Raw genomic sequence first — 19274 nt, 5'->3', positions numbered from 1 at the left:
GCTGCTTTGGGGGCTCTGGCTCACTCAGGCCCGGGGGAGGGAGGGGTACAGAGGAGGCGGGGCGAGCCTGCGGCGGCAGAGGCCGGCGTGACGTTGCACCAGCCTGAGGCGCGCTGTGCGTTCTCCCGGGGAAGTTGTCCCTGGATCACGGGTCCCTGGCGGTGGCGAGCTGCACAGGCTCCCGGGAGGGGCAGTGTGGAGAGTGACCTGTGCTCGCACACAGGCTTCTTGTTGGCGGCAGGAGCAGCCCTAGCGTCTCCTGCCCGTCTCTGGGGTCCGCGCTGATAGCCGCGGCTCGCGCCCGTCTCTGGAGCTCGTTTTGGCGGCGCTCTGAATCCCCTCTCCTCGCGCACCAGGAAACAGAGGGGCAAGAAAAAGTCTCTTGCCTCTTCAGCAGGTCCAGACCTTTTCCCGGACTCCCTCCCGGCTAGCTGTGGCGCACTAGCCCCCTTCAGGCTGTGTTCACGCCGCCAGCCCCAGTCCTCTCCCTGCGATCCGACCGAAGCCCGAGCCTCAGCTCCCAGCCCCCGCCCGCCCCGGCGGCTGAGCAGACAAGCCTCTCAGGCTGGTGAGTGCTGGTCGGCGCCGAGCCTCCGTGCGGGAATCTCTCCGCTTTGCCCTCCGCACCCCTGTGGCTGCGCTCTCCTCCGTGGCTCCGAAGATTCCCCCCTCCGCCACCCTCAGTCTCCACCCGCGAAGGGCCTTCCTAGTGTGTGGAAACCTTTCCTCCTTCACAGGTCCCTCCCACTGGTGCAGGTCCCATCCCTATTCTTTTGTCTCTGTGTTTCCTTTTTTCTTTTGCCCTACCCAAGTACGTGGGGAGTTTCTTGCCTTTTGGGATGTCTGAGGTCTTCTGCCAGCATTCAGTAGGTGTTCTGTAGGAGCTGTTCCACGTGTAGAGGTATTTCTGATGTATTTGTGGGGAGGAAGGTGATCTCCACGTCTTACTCTTCCGCCATCTTGAAGCTCCTCCACTGTGCGGCTTTTTGAGTGAGCCATTGCTCGGGCTGTTTTAAAGCCCTGATGGCCTGGTTTCCAGGGCAGGGTGTGAATAGTTCAGAAATGTCAGAACAACAGAGAACCTATTTCTCCCTCTCTTGCTGGAAGAGACCAGAGCAAAATAATCAAGGAAAAGTACTTTATTTCTTCAAAATTATTATTTTGAGCCTTTAGCAGGGGTGCTTCTTATGTATAACAGCTTCTTCCCAAGTCTGTGGTGGTAGGTCTCACGTTCATCTTTTCCGTACCAGAACTTGAGGGGTTATTCAAGAACATTCCAACATAACCCTCGAGCCTTACTCTCTTAATCTGTAAAATGGGGTAACGCGTACCTCACAGAGCTATTGAGAGGAGGAAAAGGATTAAGTGAAATAATAAAACGAAGTTTGGGTCAAGCACCCAGCTCAGCATCTGACTCGTGGCAGATACTCGATAAATGGTAGAATGCTGGTGGTGAAAGTGAGTCAGCTTCTCCCTTGCAGGGGAAACACTCTGGGGCCTGATCACACTCAGTCAGAACCTGATCTCATGTGGTTTGCCCGGGGATGAGGGGGTTTACCCTGTGGTTATGATGGGGGAGGGGAGGCAAGGCTGAACTTCTCCAGGCTGGAAATGCCACCAATTTATGTTTCTATAAATATAATCAGTTTGCCTTTATGAAAGTTACGAAGGATTCCTGAGGGTTTGTGAAGATGCCTTTGCTTCTGTAAACTAACACCGCGCAGAGGGCCTGCGCGGACTGCCGTGATGCTGAGGGGGACCAGGGGAAGCAGCGGGGCATCAGAGGATGGCTCCCGGGACAGGAAAGCAGGGCTGCTCACAGGACTTCAGGCTCTGCAGGCAGTGGGAACCCAGAGTGCCCGCTTCTGTGACTCAAGTGGCCGTTTTCAGAAATGAAGCAAGTCCACCCAAGGATAACGGGTACCTTGAGGTTGGAGTATACGGCTGCCCACGGGAGCACCCTGTGTGACCCTCCCTGGCCCATGTGGCTTGAAAATTCCAACAGGGGCTGAATCTTGTCATTCCTAGACAGAGCCAAAGTGCTAAGTGCACATACTCCTGGGAGAGGTGATGCGACAGCCACCTGTGATGTAACTTACATGGTAGGGCTGATTTGGAAGCAGATTCTGAGAGTGGGAAGGATTCTGAGAGTTAAGAGGGAGGACAATGGGCTGTAAGAAAGAGAGCACAGAGGCCTTGAGGAGGGGAAGGGCCTGTGGCCAAACGCGGGCAACTCTGCTCCCTCCACGTCTGGCCTGGGGCTGATCAGCTTTCTCTGGAGCAGCTGATTCTCCCAGTGTGTGTGCGGAAACACTTCACCACTTTGGAAAGGAGCACAGGCTACCGCCATTTAAATAAGGATTTCAGGAAGTGAGAAAAGAAAAAAAGTAAAAAACTAGCTGGAAGCTGGAGTGTATGTTTATGATGCAGAATATTTAATGACATGAAGAGGCAGAGTGGCAATTTAGGATTTTTTTATGTTGTCTCCCAAGAATCATAGGTATATTTGCTAATTAAAGAAGGGTTTCGGTGGGGGAGGCATCATTTTCCTGCATATTGTGGGGTGTAATCACAAATACCTTGACATTTATTCAAATTCATAAGATTTGGAAGAGAGAGAGAAAAAATTAGCATAATTTGTTGAAATATTTTGGAAAAATGTGACATGACTGTTTTCAAATGTTTTTACTACCAACGAAGACCATACCCTCAAATAATATTTATGGACCAAAAGCTCATGGGATGGGTCAAAATTCTTAGAATGGCTATTCTGGGTAGGAGAAGTAGACTTATTTTCTTTTTTTCAATTGTCTGTATTTAATTTCAAAGAAAATGTTAGTCCTTTATAATGATGGGACTGCAAATTTAAAATCTGCTTCTTTTCTTTTTTTTTGCAATAGGGTTACATGATGGAAAACCGAATCTCAGGCTTAAGATGTGACACAGATGTGTTTGTAACTTTTGAAGATGACAGTGGTGTAGTGCTGCAGGTAAGATTCGGGAAATGTTTATTCTTTTTAAACAGCATAATTTTCAAGATCAAGAGTTATCCAGAAATCTGAAATGCCTTATATGTTTTATCTTCATCTGATGTCTTCACTTAATTGGCAGGTGTTTTTCTGTTAAGCACTTGATTTTTGCAGTAGTTGAATTGAGGGGGTGTTAATTTATTTATTTCCTAGCTGATCTTTGATGCTGAACTATATCTTTTTTTGCCTTAAGAAAACTACTTCTTGTACATATGGAGTCATATAGATTCTACAGGGAAGGCTATTCCCAAAGAGTTTGTAAGGTCCAATTTAAAATACATAGAGTGAATAAAAATGAAAACATAACATATCAAAAAATGTTGGATGCAGATAAAGCAATGCTTAGAGGGAAATTTATAGCATTAAATGCTTACTTTAGAAAAGAGAATATGTCTCAAATCAAAGATTTTGTTCCCACCTCCAGAAAATAAAAAAGTGGAGCAAAATAAGCATAAACCAAGCATAAAAAAGAGACTAACAAAGAACAGAGCACAAATCAATGAAATTGAAAAAGGTGAAAAATCCATGAAACAGAAAGCTGATTCTTTGAAAAGAATCAATAAAGTTGTTAGCTCCCTAGCAAGAATGACAAAGACAAAAAATAGGAAGACTCAAATAACCAGTATTAGGAATGAAAAAAAATATATAACTAGATATCCTGCAGCCACTAAAATAATAATGAGAGAATACTAGAAAATAACTTTGCATTAATACATTTGATGACTTAGAAGAAATTACCAATTCCTCAAAAACCACAAAGACCCAAATGCAGCCACTTGAAATAGACAACCTGTGTAGTCCTATAATAGAAAACAAATTTAATGTTTAATAATAATACAAAAGCTCCCCCCAAAGAAACCTTCAGGTCTAGGTTTCGTTGGAGAATTCTATCAAACACATTTAAAGGAGAATTTTAGACAATCTCTTGCAGAAAATAGAAGAGAAGGAAACAATTCCCAACTCGGTTTTATACAGCTCGTATTACTCTGGCACCAAAAGTAGAGAGTACAAAAAAGGGGAAGCTACATATCAAAAACTTGCATGACCTTAGATACAAAAATCCTCAACAAGATTTTAACAAATTAAATCTGGCAGTGTATAAAATGAATTATATACCAAGAAGAAGTGGAATTCATTCCTGGTATACGAGGCGGCTTCAACATTCAAAAGTCAATCAATGTAATCCATCATATCAAGTGACTGAAAAAGAAAAAAAAATCATATGATCATGTTGGTTTACACAGAAAAAGCATTTGACCAAATCCAACAATGGTTCATGATAAAATCTCTTGGCAAACTAGGAATAGAGGGGAATTTCTGCAACTTGTGGATAAAAAAGTATCCACAAAAAAACCGTAGCTAACATCATGCTTAATGGTGAAACACTGAATGCTTTCCCCCTAAGATCAGATATAAGTCAAGGATGTCCACTGGTGCCACTGCTACTCAACATGGAGTTGGAAGTTATGGTGAGGGCAATCAGGCAAGAAAAAATAAATAAAATACATAGAGATTAAAAGGGAAAGAAATGAAAACTGTTTTTATTTGCAGATTACATCATTGTCTACATAGAGAATCCAAGGAATCTGCAAAAAAATTCTAGAACTAATAAGTGAGTTCAGCAAGACCACAGGAAATAAGATCAATACACAAAAATCAACCAGATTTCTATATACCATTAAGGAACATGTGGAAACTGAAATTAAACATATAATCTCATTTACAATTGTTTCAAAGAAAATAAAATACATAGGTGTAAATCTAACAGCTACGTATAGGATCTTTATGCTGGAAATTACAAAATGCTCTTGAAAGAAATCAAAGAAGTCCTAAGTGAATGGGGAGGCATACTAAATATATTCACGGATTGGATGACTGCACAGGAAAGATGTCCATTTTGCCAGAACTGATCTATCTATCTATATATATTTATATAACGAGATTCCTACCAAAATCACAACAAAGTTTTCTGTAGACATAGACAAACTTATTCTAAGACGTCATCAAAATGGTGGAAGAGGCGTTTTCTGCCATCTTTCCCCCAAAGAACAGCAGTTTTGACAGTTATTCATGGATGAGAGTTCCTTTGTGAAAGTCCAGGAGTCCAGTGGAGAAGTTCCAGCACATTGTTGGAACAAACAAACAAACAAAAATTCTGAGATTGAACACATTGAAGAGGGTAAGAGGAACAGTTTCACTTTACCTGCGTTTCTCCTCTCCCAGGGTGGCACAGCTAAAGGACAAAAAGACCTTCTTGGCTGGTGGTTTCTCCCATGGGGAAAATGAGAGCATGTGAGTGAGGACCCAGCTTCCCCAGCTGTGCAGAACACTGCTGTAGTAATCAAAACAGTATGGTACTGGCATTAAAAAAGACACATCGACCAATGGAACAGAATCAAGAGCTCAGAAATAAAGCCGTGCATATATGGTCAACTAATATTTGATAAGGGAGCCAAGAATATACTATGAGTAAAGTAAAGTAAATTATTTGGGAGCAGTTATTTAAGAATTGCCATTTAATGTGGGCTGGATTAAAAACTGCTTTTCTTCTGTCTCCCTCCTACCTAAATGTTGTTTTAAAAAACACTCCTTAAGAATATTCAGTAATCAGACATGGCACCAATTCACATTCTCCATCTCAGCTGATAATCCAAGTGTGTGAGGTTTTTCAACAATTTTCTCTTCAGGAGTATATTTTAAACTCAAGCGTGTGGTTCGACATTGCTTGACCCTGAAGTTGTGACTCAGTGCTTTAATTGCAAGCTCTAGCTTGTAGACACTACGGAAAGGTTGTTTAATTTAGTTATGGGAGTAGTCACAATCTCTAACTATGAAGCGAAGTGGAAGCAGAGGAGAAACAGGGACAGCCTGCTTATTGTCATATAAATGGGAGCATGGACAGTGAAAAAGAGGAACTCTGGACCGTGGAGGGCAGGGATGCAGGGATGTTGGGCTGGAGGGTGGCTGAGCTGCCTGCTCAGGAGGACGTGTGTCATCACAAGGAGGCAGAGCACCCATGCAGTAAGAACCCATACAGGGTTTTGAGGCCCAGGCTGAAGAAGGAAGCCAGGGATGGTCCAGTTTCACAGTCTGCTAGAAGGGAGATCACCAGAGACCTTAAAACCAGATTGTGGGGCTTCCCTGGTGGCGCAGTGGTTAAGAATCCGCCTGCCAATGCAGGGGATACAGGTTCGAGCCCTGGTCCGGGAAGATCCCACATGCCGCGGAGCGACTAAGCCCGTGCGCCACAACTACTGAGCCTGCGCTCTAGATCCTGCGAGCCACAACTCCTGAAGCCCACGCACCTAGAGCCCATGCTCTGCAACAAGAGAAGCCACTGCAATGAGAAGCCCGCACACTGCAACGAAGAGTAGCCCCTGCTCGCCGCAACTAGGGAAAGCCCGCGCGCAGCAACGAAGACCCAACGCAGCCAAAAATAAATATATAAAATAAATAAATTTTTAAAAATACCTTTAAAAAACCAGATTGTGTAGACCTTCTTTGGCCAATTTTCCAGATAGATGTCTTCCAGACACATGCTGGAAAAATACTACCTCAAGCTATGATCAAAGCTTATCAAGAGCTGGAAACACTGATTTTATAAGTGGTGTGGATCAGGGGTCCCCAAGACCACCCTCAGGTTTGATAATTCTCTAGGAGAACTCACAGGATGCCACATATAGTCATACTCATGGTTAGGATTTATTGTAGCAAAAGGATAAAACACAAACTCGGCAAAGGGAAAAAGCACATGGGCGGGGTCCGAAGGAAACCAGGCATGAGCTTCCAAGACTCCTCTCCCAGTGGAGTCACAGAGGACATGCTTAATTCTTCCAGCAGTGAATTGTGACAGCACATGTGAAACTCTGTTTACCGGGGAAGCTCATCAGAGACTCAGCATCCAAGGTTTCTACTGGAGGCTGGTCACATAGGCACCCTCTGCCTAGCACATATTAGAATTCCAGACTTTCAGACAGAAAACAGGTGTTCAGCACAAACCGTATTGTTTGCACAAAGTGTTTAGGCCCAGAGAGCCACCCTTGTCAGTCACAGAATGGTGGGAACCCTCCCCACATCCGGGTTCCCAGATGCCAGCCAAGGGCATCCTTGCAAGCACACCCTTCCAAGAATAGCAGTCTCAGGCCTTCTGTGTTAACTCTTGCGCAGTGGTGCTCCAAGATAAGGCAGATGCCCTTCCTGATTTTATTGCTAAGAAAATGAAAGATTAAAGGTAGTGGTGAGTGGAGAAGCATTTCCACAACATCCAGAATTAGGAGGAAAGAAGATACTTAGACACTGCACCATAGATAAGAGGACTAAAAACCAAGGGGGTGACTTCTGGTTCGGGATGATGGCATGAACACCAACAAGGCAGCTCTTTCCTCTTCAATCCTTTTGAAATAACTAGAAGAAAGAATAGAGGGGAACAGATCTGCAGGGGCATTGACAGTGGTAGAGGGGCCATCAGAAGACAAAGGAGTTTGATAAATTTCTGGAGAATGGGAAGCAGATGGGATGGAATTGATGGATCAACTCAAGGGAACACTGATGGAAGTGGGAGTTGTTTCTTTTGGATGTCTCTGGAGAGATGCTGAGTCACAGGGATGGAGAGCAGGAGGGGGATTGGGGCAGAGAGCCAGGCATTTCTCTGAAGGCTGTCTGATGGCAGGACAGCCATCCTCCCCACATCAGAGAACTTGACTACAGCAGTTGCATCTGCCACAGCTCTGGAAACCTACAGTAGGAAGGACACTTCGGTTGCCCAGGGAGGGCTTAGTCTCCTGGGGTGAGAGACTGAGATTTGCTGGGGAAGGAGTGGGGTGAGCCTGCCTGCTTGTTGCCAGTCGACACAGCCTACCAGGAAACCTACAGTTGACATGCCCTGCTTTGTACCCAGAGCTTTCAGACTGCCTGGCATCCACCCAATGCTGGAGAAGATGGCGCTAGCTACCCTCCACTGGTCAACCTGGCCTTCCACTTGAGTGTTGGAATCAGCCCATGTTGGGGAGGCTATCCCTCTCTGGGCTGGAGTCTGTTTTGATTCCACTTATCGAAGCGGAGATAGAAATTTCAGGAGACCAGGGGACAGAAACCGGTCAGTAATTTTCATAGTATTCTTCCATTACTTACAGGGCTTTCAACCCTCTGTCTGAAGGTGGGATTCTTTAGGGGTCCTGAAGATACTAGAGCTGCTGTCCCATGATTGAGGAGATGTGGACAGAGCAGGCACATGCTTCAGAGTTTCTGCAGGCTTTACATACTTCCCTTTAAGCAAGATAGAAGGTCTTCTGACCCTTTCATTATTTTCCTGGGGCAGAGGTTGTAGGCCCTTGGTGAAATTTAATTACACCCTTCACCAAATCCAATTACTGCCCACACCCATGAAATCCCATTATAACTTTCTTTTGCTTCATTAGAGGTACACTAGGACAGGTCCCTTCTTAATCCGCAGATTTCCTAAGGAATATCAGTCAGAGACTTTGCATACATTGTTTATTAGTCCAAGAGCATATATGCAAAAATGCAAATGACCTACAGCCTGACTTGCTTAAAAACCAAGCATGTATCTAGTTTCCTGTAAGAAAGCTGATTCCTTAGGGATTTCAGGCCCCTAGGGGTATTTTCCCAATGATATTCAGATATTTTGTTTTGTTTTTCTTATTATTTCCAACTTTTGAAAATTTCAAACGGAAATTTCAAGAGAAAATTGAAAGACTAGTGCAATAACACTTGGGCATGTTTTCTACTTCCAAATGTTAACATTTTGCTATATTTAAGTGGTCTCTTTCTTATTCTTTTTATACACATATTTGTGTGTGTGTGTGTGTAACCATTTGAAAGTTGCAGACATCAGACACTTCATCCCTAAAAAATTCAACATTCATTTTCTAAAATAAGGACATTTTCTTACAAAACACAGTACTATCATCACACCTAAGCAAATGAACAGTAATTCCATAATACAGGTTATCTAATTAGGATGATCAGAAACTTAAGGGAAAACCATAACACATGAAAGAAGGAGCAATATGAACAAATAGAATAAGTGGCACTGGGAGAAGCAAAAACCAATTAATATCCCTGGAGATGTGTGATGACCTTGCATCCGTAAGACGAAAACACCCTGCCATGACAAATGAGCACTCAGAGAACCATAGTGCATTAAACCACAGTAACCATAGTGCCAAGAACCATAGTAGATTAAAATTATATGTTTGCTTAATCTTAAAAAATCCAATATAAAGGCCAAAGGATAAATTTGAGAAAACTTCTTAGAATGAAGATCAGCAAAACTAAGTGAAGGTAAGTAAAAGGGAAAGGCTAAGAGAGCTGGATGATCATGTCTAGGAAACTGATGACATTCCTGAAGGAGGGAGCAGAGAACACAGAAAGGCAGACAAATCCAGAGAAATAAAAGAAGACAATTTCCCAGATCTGAAAAAAGTCACAAGTCTTGAAATTGGCAGGACCCACCAGAAAAGGTCAGAGCCTGAAAACAGCCTGGAGAATTTCAGATCACCAAGTAAGGACAAACAGAGGGCCGCCAAACTTTAGACTGAAGAAACATCAGATTATTTACTAAGAAAAGAGAGTCAGATTGACCTCAGCCCTATTAGCGGCAGCGCTGAAGGCTGGGGCAGAGCCTCTCAACTCCACTGCACCCATAGGTTCCTAGGGATCTTGTTTGCATTCAGATTCTGGGGTGGGTCCGCATTTCTGCTTTCTAGCAAGCTCCTCGGTGATGTTGACGCTGCTGGTCTGTGGACCACACTTTGAGTGGCCAGGGTCTGAAATAAAATGGAACAATGCCTTTAGAATTCAGAAGAAAGTTATTTTGAACGTAAAATTTTATAGCTAGCTAAATTATTCATCAAATATGAGCCAGATTTACAGATATTCAAATTCTCAGGAAGTTTACCTTGCCATGCACTTTCTGAACAATATTACTTGTAGATGAACTGGAGAAAAGCATAAAAGGAATTAAGAATTAGAAAGACATCTATGCTTTCTGGAGCTAATCCAAGAGGAGTTTCTTTATAAAGAAATACCTGCGTAGTAGTGGTGTAGCAGGCCTAGAACACAGTTAGTCCAAATTAGAACAGGAAGTCAGAAGGATCAAAAGAATGCCTTGGAGAAGGAAATGATTTCGGGTCAACAAATAGAATGATTAAGAAGCAGGGAGATCTTAGTAATGATGGAAAAGGCATATGGTTCTTCTTGAAACAAGGGGAGAAATAGTCCATTAAGACTCCAGGAAAAATAAAACTGCTCAATAAAAAGCATGTTCCAAATAGGAAGCAGACTAAAACATAACACAAGAATCTGTTTGACCTTGACATTTGGAAGCTGCTTCTTCTAGGAGAACAAAAACTACTTAAGAATGGGTATTTCTGGAGTGAGGTCGTGGAGGTAAGGGACTGGATAGGAGACATTTACTTTTTATTTAAGACCATAATATGGCTTGAAGTTTTTAAAAATTTCAAAAAAATTTTTAAAATATCAAATTTATTTAAAACCATTAAAAGAAATAGTCCCTCCCTTAAATATAAAAAGTGAGGGAGGGAAGAGGAGGAAGAAAGAGTAACAAAGAAAGGGAGGGAGACCTCTTCAAGAGAATAAAGGCCACACACACACGCACACCCACACCTTACTCTTCAACCCTAATGTTCTCCCAACCCCCATCACTGGGGTGAATTCCAGATTCTTCTCCCAGATGAGCTGGACCTCAGGTATTACAATGGGGTTTTGGGACAAGGATGGTGTTGGGTGAGGACTGGACCTCAGGCTGCAGAACCTGGACTCCCTCTGCTCCTGGAAAGAACCGCACAGTAAACCAGAAAGGACATTCTCACTGGGGCCCCAGCCTTCTGGCTGTAGGTGAACCCTAGTGATCAGCAGGTGGAGATGTTGAGTTGCCAGAAAAAACACAGTGCAGATACTCCTAAAATCAGAGGTTGGGTCACCCCAGCTGCAGGGCCTTGAGATGTGACAGGGTGAGAGAGAGGCATGGACATATATACACTACCAAATGTCAAATAGATAGCTAGTGGGAAGCAGCCACATAGCACAGGGAGATGAGCTCGGTGCTTTGTGACCACCTAGAGGGGTGGGATAGGGAGGGTGGGAGGGAGGGAGACGCAAGAGGGAAGAGATATGGGGATATATGTATAACTGATTCACTTTGTTATAAAGCAGAAACTAACACACCATTGTAAAGCAATTACACTCCAATAAAGATGTTAAAAAAAAACAAAAAGGGCCTGAGATCTGGCTGCGAGAGCAGGGGTACGAGGAGCAGCCGGTACGGGGGTGACCAGGCTGCAGATGGCAGCTCAGCTTTCCTGAAAGGTGAAACTGCCTTCCTCTTCTGAGGGCCTCTTGGAGAGAGAGAACAAGGGCATGGGCTGAGGGTCTGCCTGACCCAGCAGAATCAGAGGCACATAGTTCCAACTGACCTTCCCAGAGACCTACAGATGGGGAGTTATACCCAGAATCACCCCTGATGATGGCAGCAACAAAGAGAGGTGTGTGAAATGGGACCAGAGGTAGGCAGAGGCCGGCCTAGTGAAGGCTGCAAAGGCCATCGGTGGGGCAGGAAGAGCAGGCTTGGGACCGAGTCTCAGCCTAGAGGAAGGAGGTGCTGCCCAGGCCAGGGGGCTGGCATCGGAAATAGCGGGAGGGGGACAGCTCGAAGATCTGCTTAGGGGATAGAATCGATACGAAGCATGTACAAAATGTGCTCGTTCATTTTGGGGAACTTGGAGGGACTTTGAGATGATGCACTCTTAGAAAAGCTGACCAAGGTAGTTTGAACAGACGTTTTAGTTTTCTCTTTCCAAATCCATTGACCCATAACAGAGCTGGCACTAATTCTTTCAAGACCAGATGTTGCAGCATCTAACTATTGAAAGTTCTCCTCAAGAGCTCCATGTGTGAGGTTTGGGAGAAAGAGAGCCTTCTGAACCTTTATCTGTACTTCTGTGCTCATCAAAGTGACTTCTTCATTTTCTGCACGGAAATCAATCTCGCTCCCTCCCTCTCTCTTGCTCTCCTCCCTCCCTCCCTCCCTCTCTCTCTCTGTCTCCTTGTCTTCCTTCCTTCCTTCTTCCTTCTTTTCTCTTTCTTTCTTTTTCTTTCTTTCTTCCTTCCTTCCTTTCTTCCTTTCTTTCTTTTCTTTCTTTCTTTCTTTCTTTCCTTCCTTCCTTCCTTCCTTCCTTCTTTCTTTCTTTCTTTCCTTCCTTCCTTCCTTTCTTTCTTTCCTTTCTTTCTTTCTTTCTTTCCTTCCTTCCTTCCTTCCTTCCTTCTTTCTTTCTTTCTTTCCTTCCTTCCTTCCTTCTTTCTTTCTTTCTTTCCTTCCTTCCTTCCTTTCTTTCTTTCCTTTCTTTCTTTCTTTCCTTCCTTCCTTCCTTCCTTCTTTCTTTCTTTCTTTCCTTCCTTCCTTCCTTCCTTCTTTCTTTCTTTCTTTCCTTCCTTCCTTCCTTCCTTCTTCCTTCCTTCCTTCCTCTCTCCCTCCCTTTCTTTCTTTCTTTCTTTTCTTTCTTTCTTTCTTTCCTTCCTTCCTTCCTTCCTTCTTTCTTTCTTTCTTTCCTTCCTTCCTTCCTTCCTTCTTTCTTTCTTTCTTTCCTTCCTTCCTTCCTTCCTTCTTCCTTCCTTCCTTCCTCTCTCCCTCCCTTTCTTTCTTTCTTTCTTTTCTTTCTTTCTTTCTTTCCTTCCTTCCTTCCTTCCTTCTTCTTTCTTTCTTTCTTTCCTTCCTTCCTTCCTTCCTTCCTTCCTTCCTTTCTTTCTTTCCTTTCTTTCTTTCTTTCTTTCTTTCTTTCTTTCCTTCCTTCCTTCCTTCCTTCCTTCCTTCTTTCTTTCTTTCTTTCCTTCCTTCCTTCCTTCCTTCCTTCCTTCCTTTCTTTCTTTCCTTTCTTTCTTTCTTTCTTTCTTTCTTTCTTTCTTTCTTTCCTTCCTTCCTTCCTTCCTTCTTTCTTTCTTTCTTTCCTTCCTTCCTTCCTTCCTTCTTCCTTCCTTCCTTCCTCTCTCCCTCCCTTTCTTTCTTTCTTTCCTTCTTTCTTTCTCTTTTCTTTCTTTCCCCCTTCCTTCCCTCCTCCCTCCCTTCCTCTCTCCCTCCCTCCCTCCCTTCCTCCCTTCCTCTATCCCTCCCTCCCTCCCTCCCTCCCTCCCTCCCTTCCACCCTTCCTCTATCCCTCCCTCCCTCCCTCCCTCCCTCCCTCCCTTCCTTCCTTCCTCTCTTTCTCTCTTTTTCTTTCCTTCTAGCCAGGGAATCTTTACAGATCGTCGTCTAAGAAATCTTACCTTGATGGGATATCCAGCATCTAAAAGAGGAAAATAACGTCCTTAGTGGAGGACCATGTCCAGTTGGCCTTTTCTGCAGCCTCACTCCCTGGGTGACCCCTGAGCTGCCCTAAGTCACCTTGAGTTGCCAGATGTAGCTGTAATAAAAACCCAGACCACGCAGTTACATTTGTGTCTGCCCATCCTCCTGGGACCCTCAGGGCCAGGGCCAGCTTCGTGGGGCAAAATCTGTGCAGTCGTACAAGACCTTGTGCTCAGAAGGGTCTGTGCTTGGTTTGCTGCTCTGCTCTCACCATCTTGAAATTCTTAATAATTTTTGAACACGGGACTCTGCATTTTTGTTTTGCCCCGGGTCCCAAATTCCATAGCCAGTCCTGCCTAGGGCATGATTTGGGACCCCATTGCCACAAGTACTGCCACTTTGAGTGAATCCATCGCCCTACGTGGTATAGACCTGAGTGCAGCCTCACTGCCTGCCTTGTCCTGTTATAGAGCGGATGACATCTGCTGGCTTTTCCTTAGAGACCGTGTTTGCTATCCTAATTGACTCTAAGCGTTTCTGCCTTGGTAGCAGATACTATTTGTTAGACTTTTAAATCCCAGTTTCACTGTAGCTGGCATAAATCAGTGAAATACTCAGCATGTAGAAACGCTAGTTGCCTCCTAGATGCCTTGAAAAGCCATTCGACCTAAAAAATAATTTTTATTGATGCTCCAGAATCAGTGTCCCCTGATGCATAGGATATTCGTTACAAATGCATGTTTGTGATGTCATTATTCTGCATCCTTGCTCAGGCTCATGGCTTCCAAATGCTGGCTGTAGATTAGCTTGATTCCTTCTGCAGATGGGATCTTTTACAAAAGGCAAGAACATAGCTGTTCTGGCTGCTTAGTCCCCTGGAGTTCTCTTAAGAAAGAGACTCCTGAGCAGGTACAGCAGGACTCAATCCCTGGGAATTTATCAAGTAAATAGAAGAAAATAAAGAGTATTCACACGTTGAACAAGAGAACTGTGTGAAGAGCCACAAAAACACCACCACCACAGAAACAATCGCCTGGAAAGAAATAACCTCACAGGTTGTCTTAAGAAAATCTGGTGTAAGTTTTCAAAACACCAGACCTAGATGAGGATGTAATTACTTGTATTGAAAGGAAATATATTTTATTTTATAAAATGGGTTTATTTTACTACTGGGTTCATTTTTAAATAATGAAATCTTTATTACAACTAAAACATTCAATGTATACAAATTTACTGAATTTCCTAGGTTTGATCATCATTATTGCACGTGAGATATCACTTTTGGGGTAATCTGGGTGATGACTAGATAAAACCTCTCTGTTCTATTTTAATTTTGCAACTTTTTGTGTATATAATTATTTTAAAATAGAAAGTTAAAATTATATGTATATATAAATATAGTATATTATATATTTTATATAATGTTATATAATTTATTTATATTTTTAAATTTATTATTTATTATATAATTTATATATATTATATGTTATAATGTATTCAGGAACACATACATGAGGTCAAAAAAAGCACATCTTCATTGCACACTCAGTTGAGAGGGTGACTGATCTATCTTTGCTTCCCCCTGGTCATTTATCAAATAAACTACTGACTTTAGAGACTGTCCTGCCCAAACCCCATGGTAGCTGATGGCTTCAACCACTTAATTCTTCACCAAGGGGCATCAATAGCAGAAAATAAACTCATTTTAGAAAATCAGGTTTTCTTGTCTCATGACCTAGAAAAAGAGGAATGATTCCAAAAGCAAGGAGCAAAAAGTAAAGAGAAAGGAGCAAAGATCTAAACTGAAGAATCTGCTTTTGTGATATTAGCTAGGCCCCAGTGTGTCTGTCTTTTAAGTTTAGCACCTAAACTGAGTTATTATGTTCTTCTAATTTTAAATCTAGTTAAAACGAGTTGATTTTCCCAATGTTAAGTTGCTTAAATCAGAAAGGTGGACGTAGAGACAAAAGTTAAAGGAAATTATTAAGGAATTGAAAAGATCAGATGAGATACTAAACATTGGAAGAAGATTTATTTATTTATTCACTTATTTAAGAAAGATTCCTCAACTCCTATCTCTGTGTTGCACATTGTTTGAGGGCACAAAGATGAACAAATTCCGACCTCCTGGCACTTACCTTCCAGGCAGCAGAAGGCCAAGAAACCAATAGCAAGTTGTAATGCTCTCTGTCCTCAGGTAGCAATAAATTCAATGTGGAAAAATAAAGCAAGTAAAGGTATGAGGGGAGGGGTGAGAATCGGACCAATTTTTAATGCTGGGAATGTTTTTGCTCTTGTAACAAGAGGGTGATGGAGTTAGAGCCATCATAACTTTAACAGATGAACAAAAACAAAGGATGTGTTAATCCTAGTGATGTCGGTGAAACTGACCTTGATTTCTATATCATTTTAAGTTTAATTCTAGTCAAAGTTAATTTCCCCCATTTTCCCGTTGCTAGCAGTGTTCGATTTTTACACTTACTATGTATAGCAGAAGCCACAAAAAAGTTTAGGTCCTTTGACCCATAATACGGTGACCCTCAAGCTCATTGGACCTAATGCCCTCTTTTTCATAGTAAATATTTTGTGACACCCCCTTTATTATCCTGAAATGAAGTCACGGGTAATATAACTTATCTAGGCACATGATTTCAAGAATTCAAGACAATACTTCAAAGAAACAAAAGGAATGTGTAATCAGCATAACAACATAGTAAGACTTAACAATGCCTCTATACATGGAGTTGCTGTAGCATCTCCAATGTAGACTGAAGTCCAGGCTATGGACCAATCATAACTGGGACCATCGCACCAGCTTACATGTCACTGACCTAAAGCCAGTCCCATGGCTGCCTCGAATTCAAGGGGGCAGGGGAGTTTAATCTTCCACAGACCCAGGTCGGGGAGAACCTGAAAGCTTTAGTGTAAGAGTCAGGCTCTGGGCTATCAATTGGCTTCATGAGTTTGAGTGCATGGCATTCAACAGGACACTGGATGTGGCACAGTCCTCTGTTGGGTTAGAGTGTCCCATGCATTGCCTGGCTCTGCCCACCAATGCCAATAAAGTCACCCAGGCAAATGTGCCTTGACAAGTTTCCAGCATCCCTCTCATAGCCAGGGTGGCCCTCTTTAAGAACCATTGCATCAGTCAAGCTCATTGGATTTATTCTCAGGTAATAATCAAAAAGAGGACAGTGCTATTTGTCTGAATATATTGATACCAAGGATATTAATGACAGTATAAAATTGGAAACAACGTAAATATCTAATTGAATGGAAATGTTTAATTAGGTATGATTTCTCCAAAGAATATTATACAGCCATTAAACAGATAAATAGAATCCAAAACAGATTGTGAACCAAAAATATCATTTATGATATCCTATTGATTGAAAGCATTATAACATTTTATGTAATCTATATAAAAACATGAATGTATGTGAAACGAAGAAGGAAATATTCTAAAATTGGTACTCATGTGAGAATGAATAAGCAACTTATGGCTGTGTAACAACCCCGCCCCCAAAGATAGTGCCTTATGACGGCACGCAGTTGTTAGTTCATCGTTTGTAGGTTGGCAGTTTGGGCTGAGCTCTCATGATGCGATTCCTCTGCTGGCCTCGCCGGGGCTCACTCCTGCCTGGCAGTCAGCTGGAGGCTTGGCGGGGCAGGCTGGCCCAAGGTGGCCTCGCTGACGTGCTTAGCAGTCACTGCTCACTGTCACCTGGGCCTCTCTCTACAGCAGCCTAGCCCTGGACATCTTCTTTTAACAAACCTGGACAAGCCTGCAGTGTTTTAGGCCCACATTATAACTTTAAAGCTGTGAGGAAAGCGATTGATCGAGATTGTTTTACTGTACATTTCAGTATGGTTCCCCAAAGGCCTAATCAACCATAGAATATCAGAGGCAAAAAAGAAAACAGACCAGCCACCCATCCGGTCCAGGGAAGGCAAGTAGGTTTTATCTGAAGTGTCACCTAAAATGGTTGGTCTTGGGACCACATTAAAGGCTGATGCCTCAAAGGGAAAAGAGAGCAGTGAGTAGTTAGCTAGTTAAGCTGGCCATGGAGAATGGAGGGAGAGTGGTGAGTAAGGGCCACTGCTATGGGGAAGTGGAGGCCTCAGGAAGGATGAGTCTTGTCTTTGGGTCCTTCCAAAGAGTTTGCTAGAAGTAGCTGGACCTTACCTTGCTGCAGCAGTTAAAGACACTCTGGCATTTATTGCATTTTTGACAAATGGCTGACAAGTGATAAACTCTATGTGCAGGTTGTGGTTCAGGAACTGCTGGCTCAGTACACCAAGCAGTATGAAGAAAGACCCATCTCCAGCCTGCCCCGAAACTGGACGGAATCAGGGGGTGACAAGCTGAGAACCAGGTACGTGACCATTCAGGCTGCCAACATCGTTGACCCAGTGTCTTATTCTTGAGCCTGAGTATACAGGGCCTTGTCATGGCACGACTCACTCTTGTTTAAATTTTAAATATTGATATAAAAGAGAGAATCATCAAGAACCTACTGTATAGCATAGGGAACTCTACTCAGTACTCTGTAATAACCTATATGGGAAAAGAATCTGAAAAAGAATTGATATATGTATATGTATAGCTAAACCACTTTGCTGTACACCTGAAACTAACACAACGTTGTAAATCAACTATACTCCAATATAAAATTAAAAAAATATTGATATGTGGAAAAAATAAATGAATATGTATCTTCAATACTCATGCACCCACAAACCAACTTAAGAACCAGAACATTGCTAATTCTGTTCTTCCTATACCTGTTCCTTCTTTTTGGCATGTTCACTGTTCCAAGGACTTTACAGGTTTTAATCCTAAACACCCCATGAGGTAGGTTATTATTTCCATTTCACAGATGAGGAAACAGGCACAGAGGTTAAGTGTTTTGCCCAAGGTTACATGCCACTAGGTGACAGAGCTAGGATTTGAACCCAGATAGTCTGGCTTCAAGATCTGTGCTTTGGGTTGTTTTCTTTGATTTTTTCGTATTGTCTTTAAGCTTGATAAATGAGGCACAATGTGTGTGGTATTCTGTAGCTTCCTGTTTTCACTCAATATTTTGTTTCTTAGGTTCATCCAAGTTGTTATGTGTGGCTGAAGAGCTTCTGTCTGTGCTCATAATATTTCATCCTGTGTCTGTGACACAAGTTGCTCATCCATTTTAATCTCCAGTATCAGTGGATATTTGGGTTGTGTTTTTGACATTTTGAACACGCTCTTATGAAAAATCTTGTACATGTTTTCTGGGGAACGTGGGCAAGAATTTCTACAGGGCTTTCAAATTTAGTTGCTGTGACTCAGAAAAATATGTTTTCCATCACCGTAGACACCCACACACTCATAGAGTCTCCTGCCCTCCCTCCCCACCACAGACACAAGTGAAACAAACATTTCATGAGACAATGCTCATCCTATTACTCATAATGCTCTCTGATATTTTTTAATTTTGTTTTTTAAAAATACTGATCTCAATCCTTTAAACTGATTTCATGAGCCATTTTAGCCATTTGCAATCTATTGTTTGAAAAACACTCCTCAGTAGCATATATGACCCAGGAGTGAAATTGCTGTGTTGTGGGTATGCCAATGTCCAACTTTACTACATCATATCAAATTATTTTTCAGTGATTGTACAAATTTATATCCCCACCAGCAGCATGTGTCTTATGGAACTAACACTTGGTATTATCAGACTTAATTTTTGTCAATATAGCATAAGAAAAAGATCTCTCACTATGCTTTAAAATTGCATTTTCATATTACTGTTACAATTGAGTATGCTTTCACATGTCTATTTGCCATTTGTATTTCTTCTTATGTGAAATGCCTGTCATGCCTTTTGCCAATTTTTCTTTTTTTTTTTTTTTTTGGTCTTAGTCTTATTGACTTTTAGATGTTA

At 42.5% G+C, this 19274-nt stretch overlaps 1 protein-coding gene across 1 annotated transcript in view; it reads left to right on the top strand.

Moving 5' to 3' along the window:
• ACOXL (acyl-CoA oxidase like) overlaps positions 1-19274 on the top strand; it is a 369695-nt gene that overhangs the window by 226905 nt on the left and 123516 nt on the right. The window contains 1 exon segment of the mRNA XM_068564616.1: positions 17617-17726. Within this exon segment, the coding sequence (XP_068420717.1) occupies positions 17617-17726 (110 nt within the window).

The sequence above is a fragment of the Eschrichtius robustus genome, chromosome 15, assembly GCF_028021215.1.
Source record: "Eschrichtius robustus isolate mEscRob2 chromosome 15, mEscRob2.pri, whole genome shotgun sequence".
Taxonomy (NCBI): Eukaryota; Metazoa; Chordata; class Mammalia; order Artiodactyla; family Eschrichtiidae; genus Eschrichtius; species Eschrichtius robustus.
The sequence above is the reverse complement of the archived record's forward strand: the minus strand, read 5'-3'. Positions and strand labels throughout refer to the sequence as shown.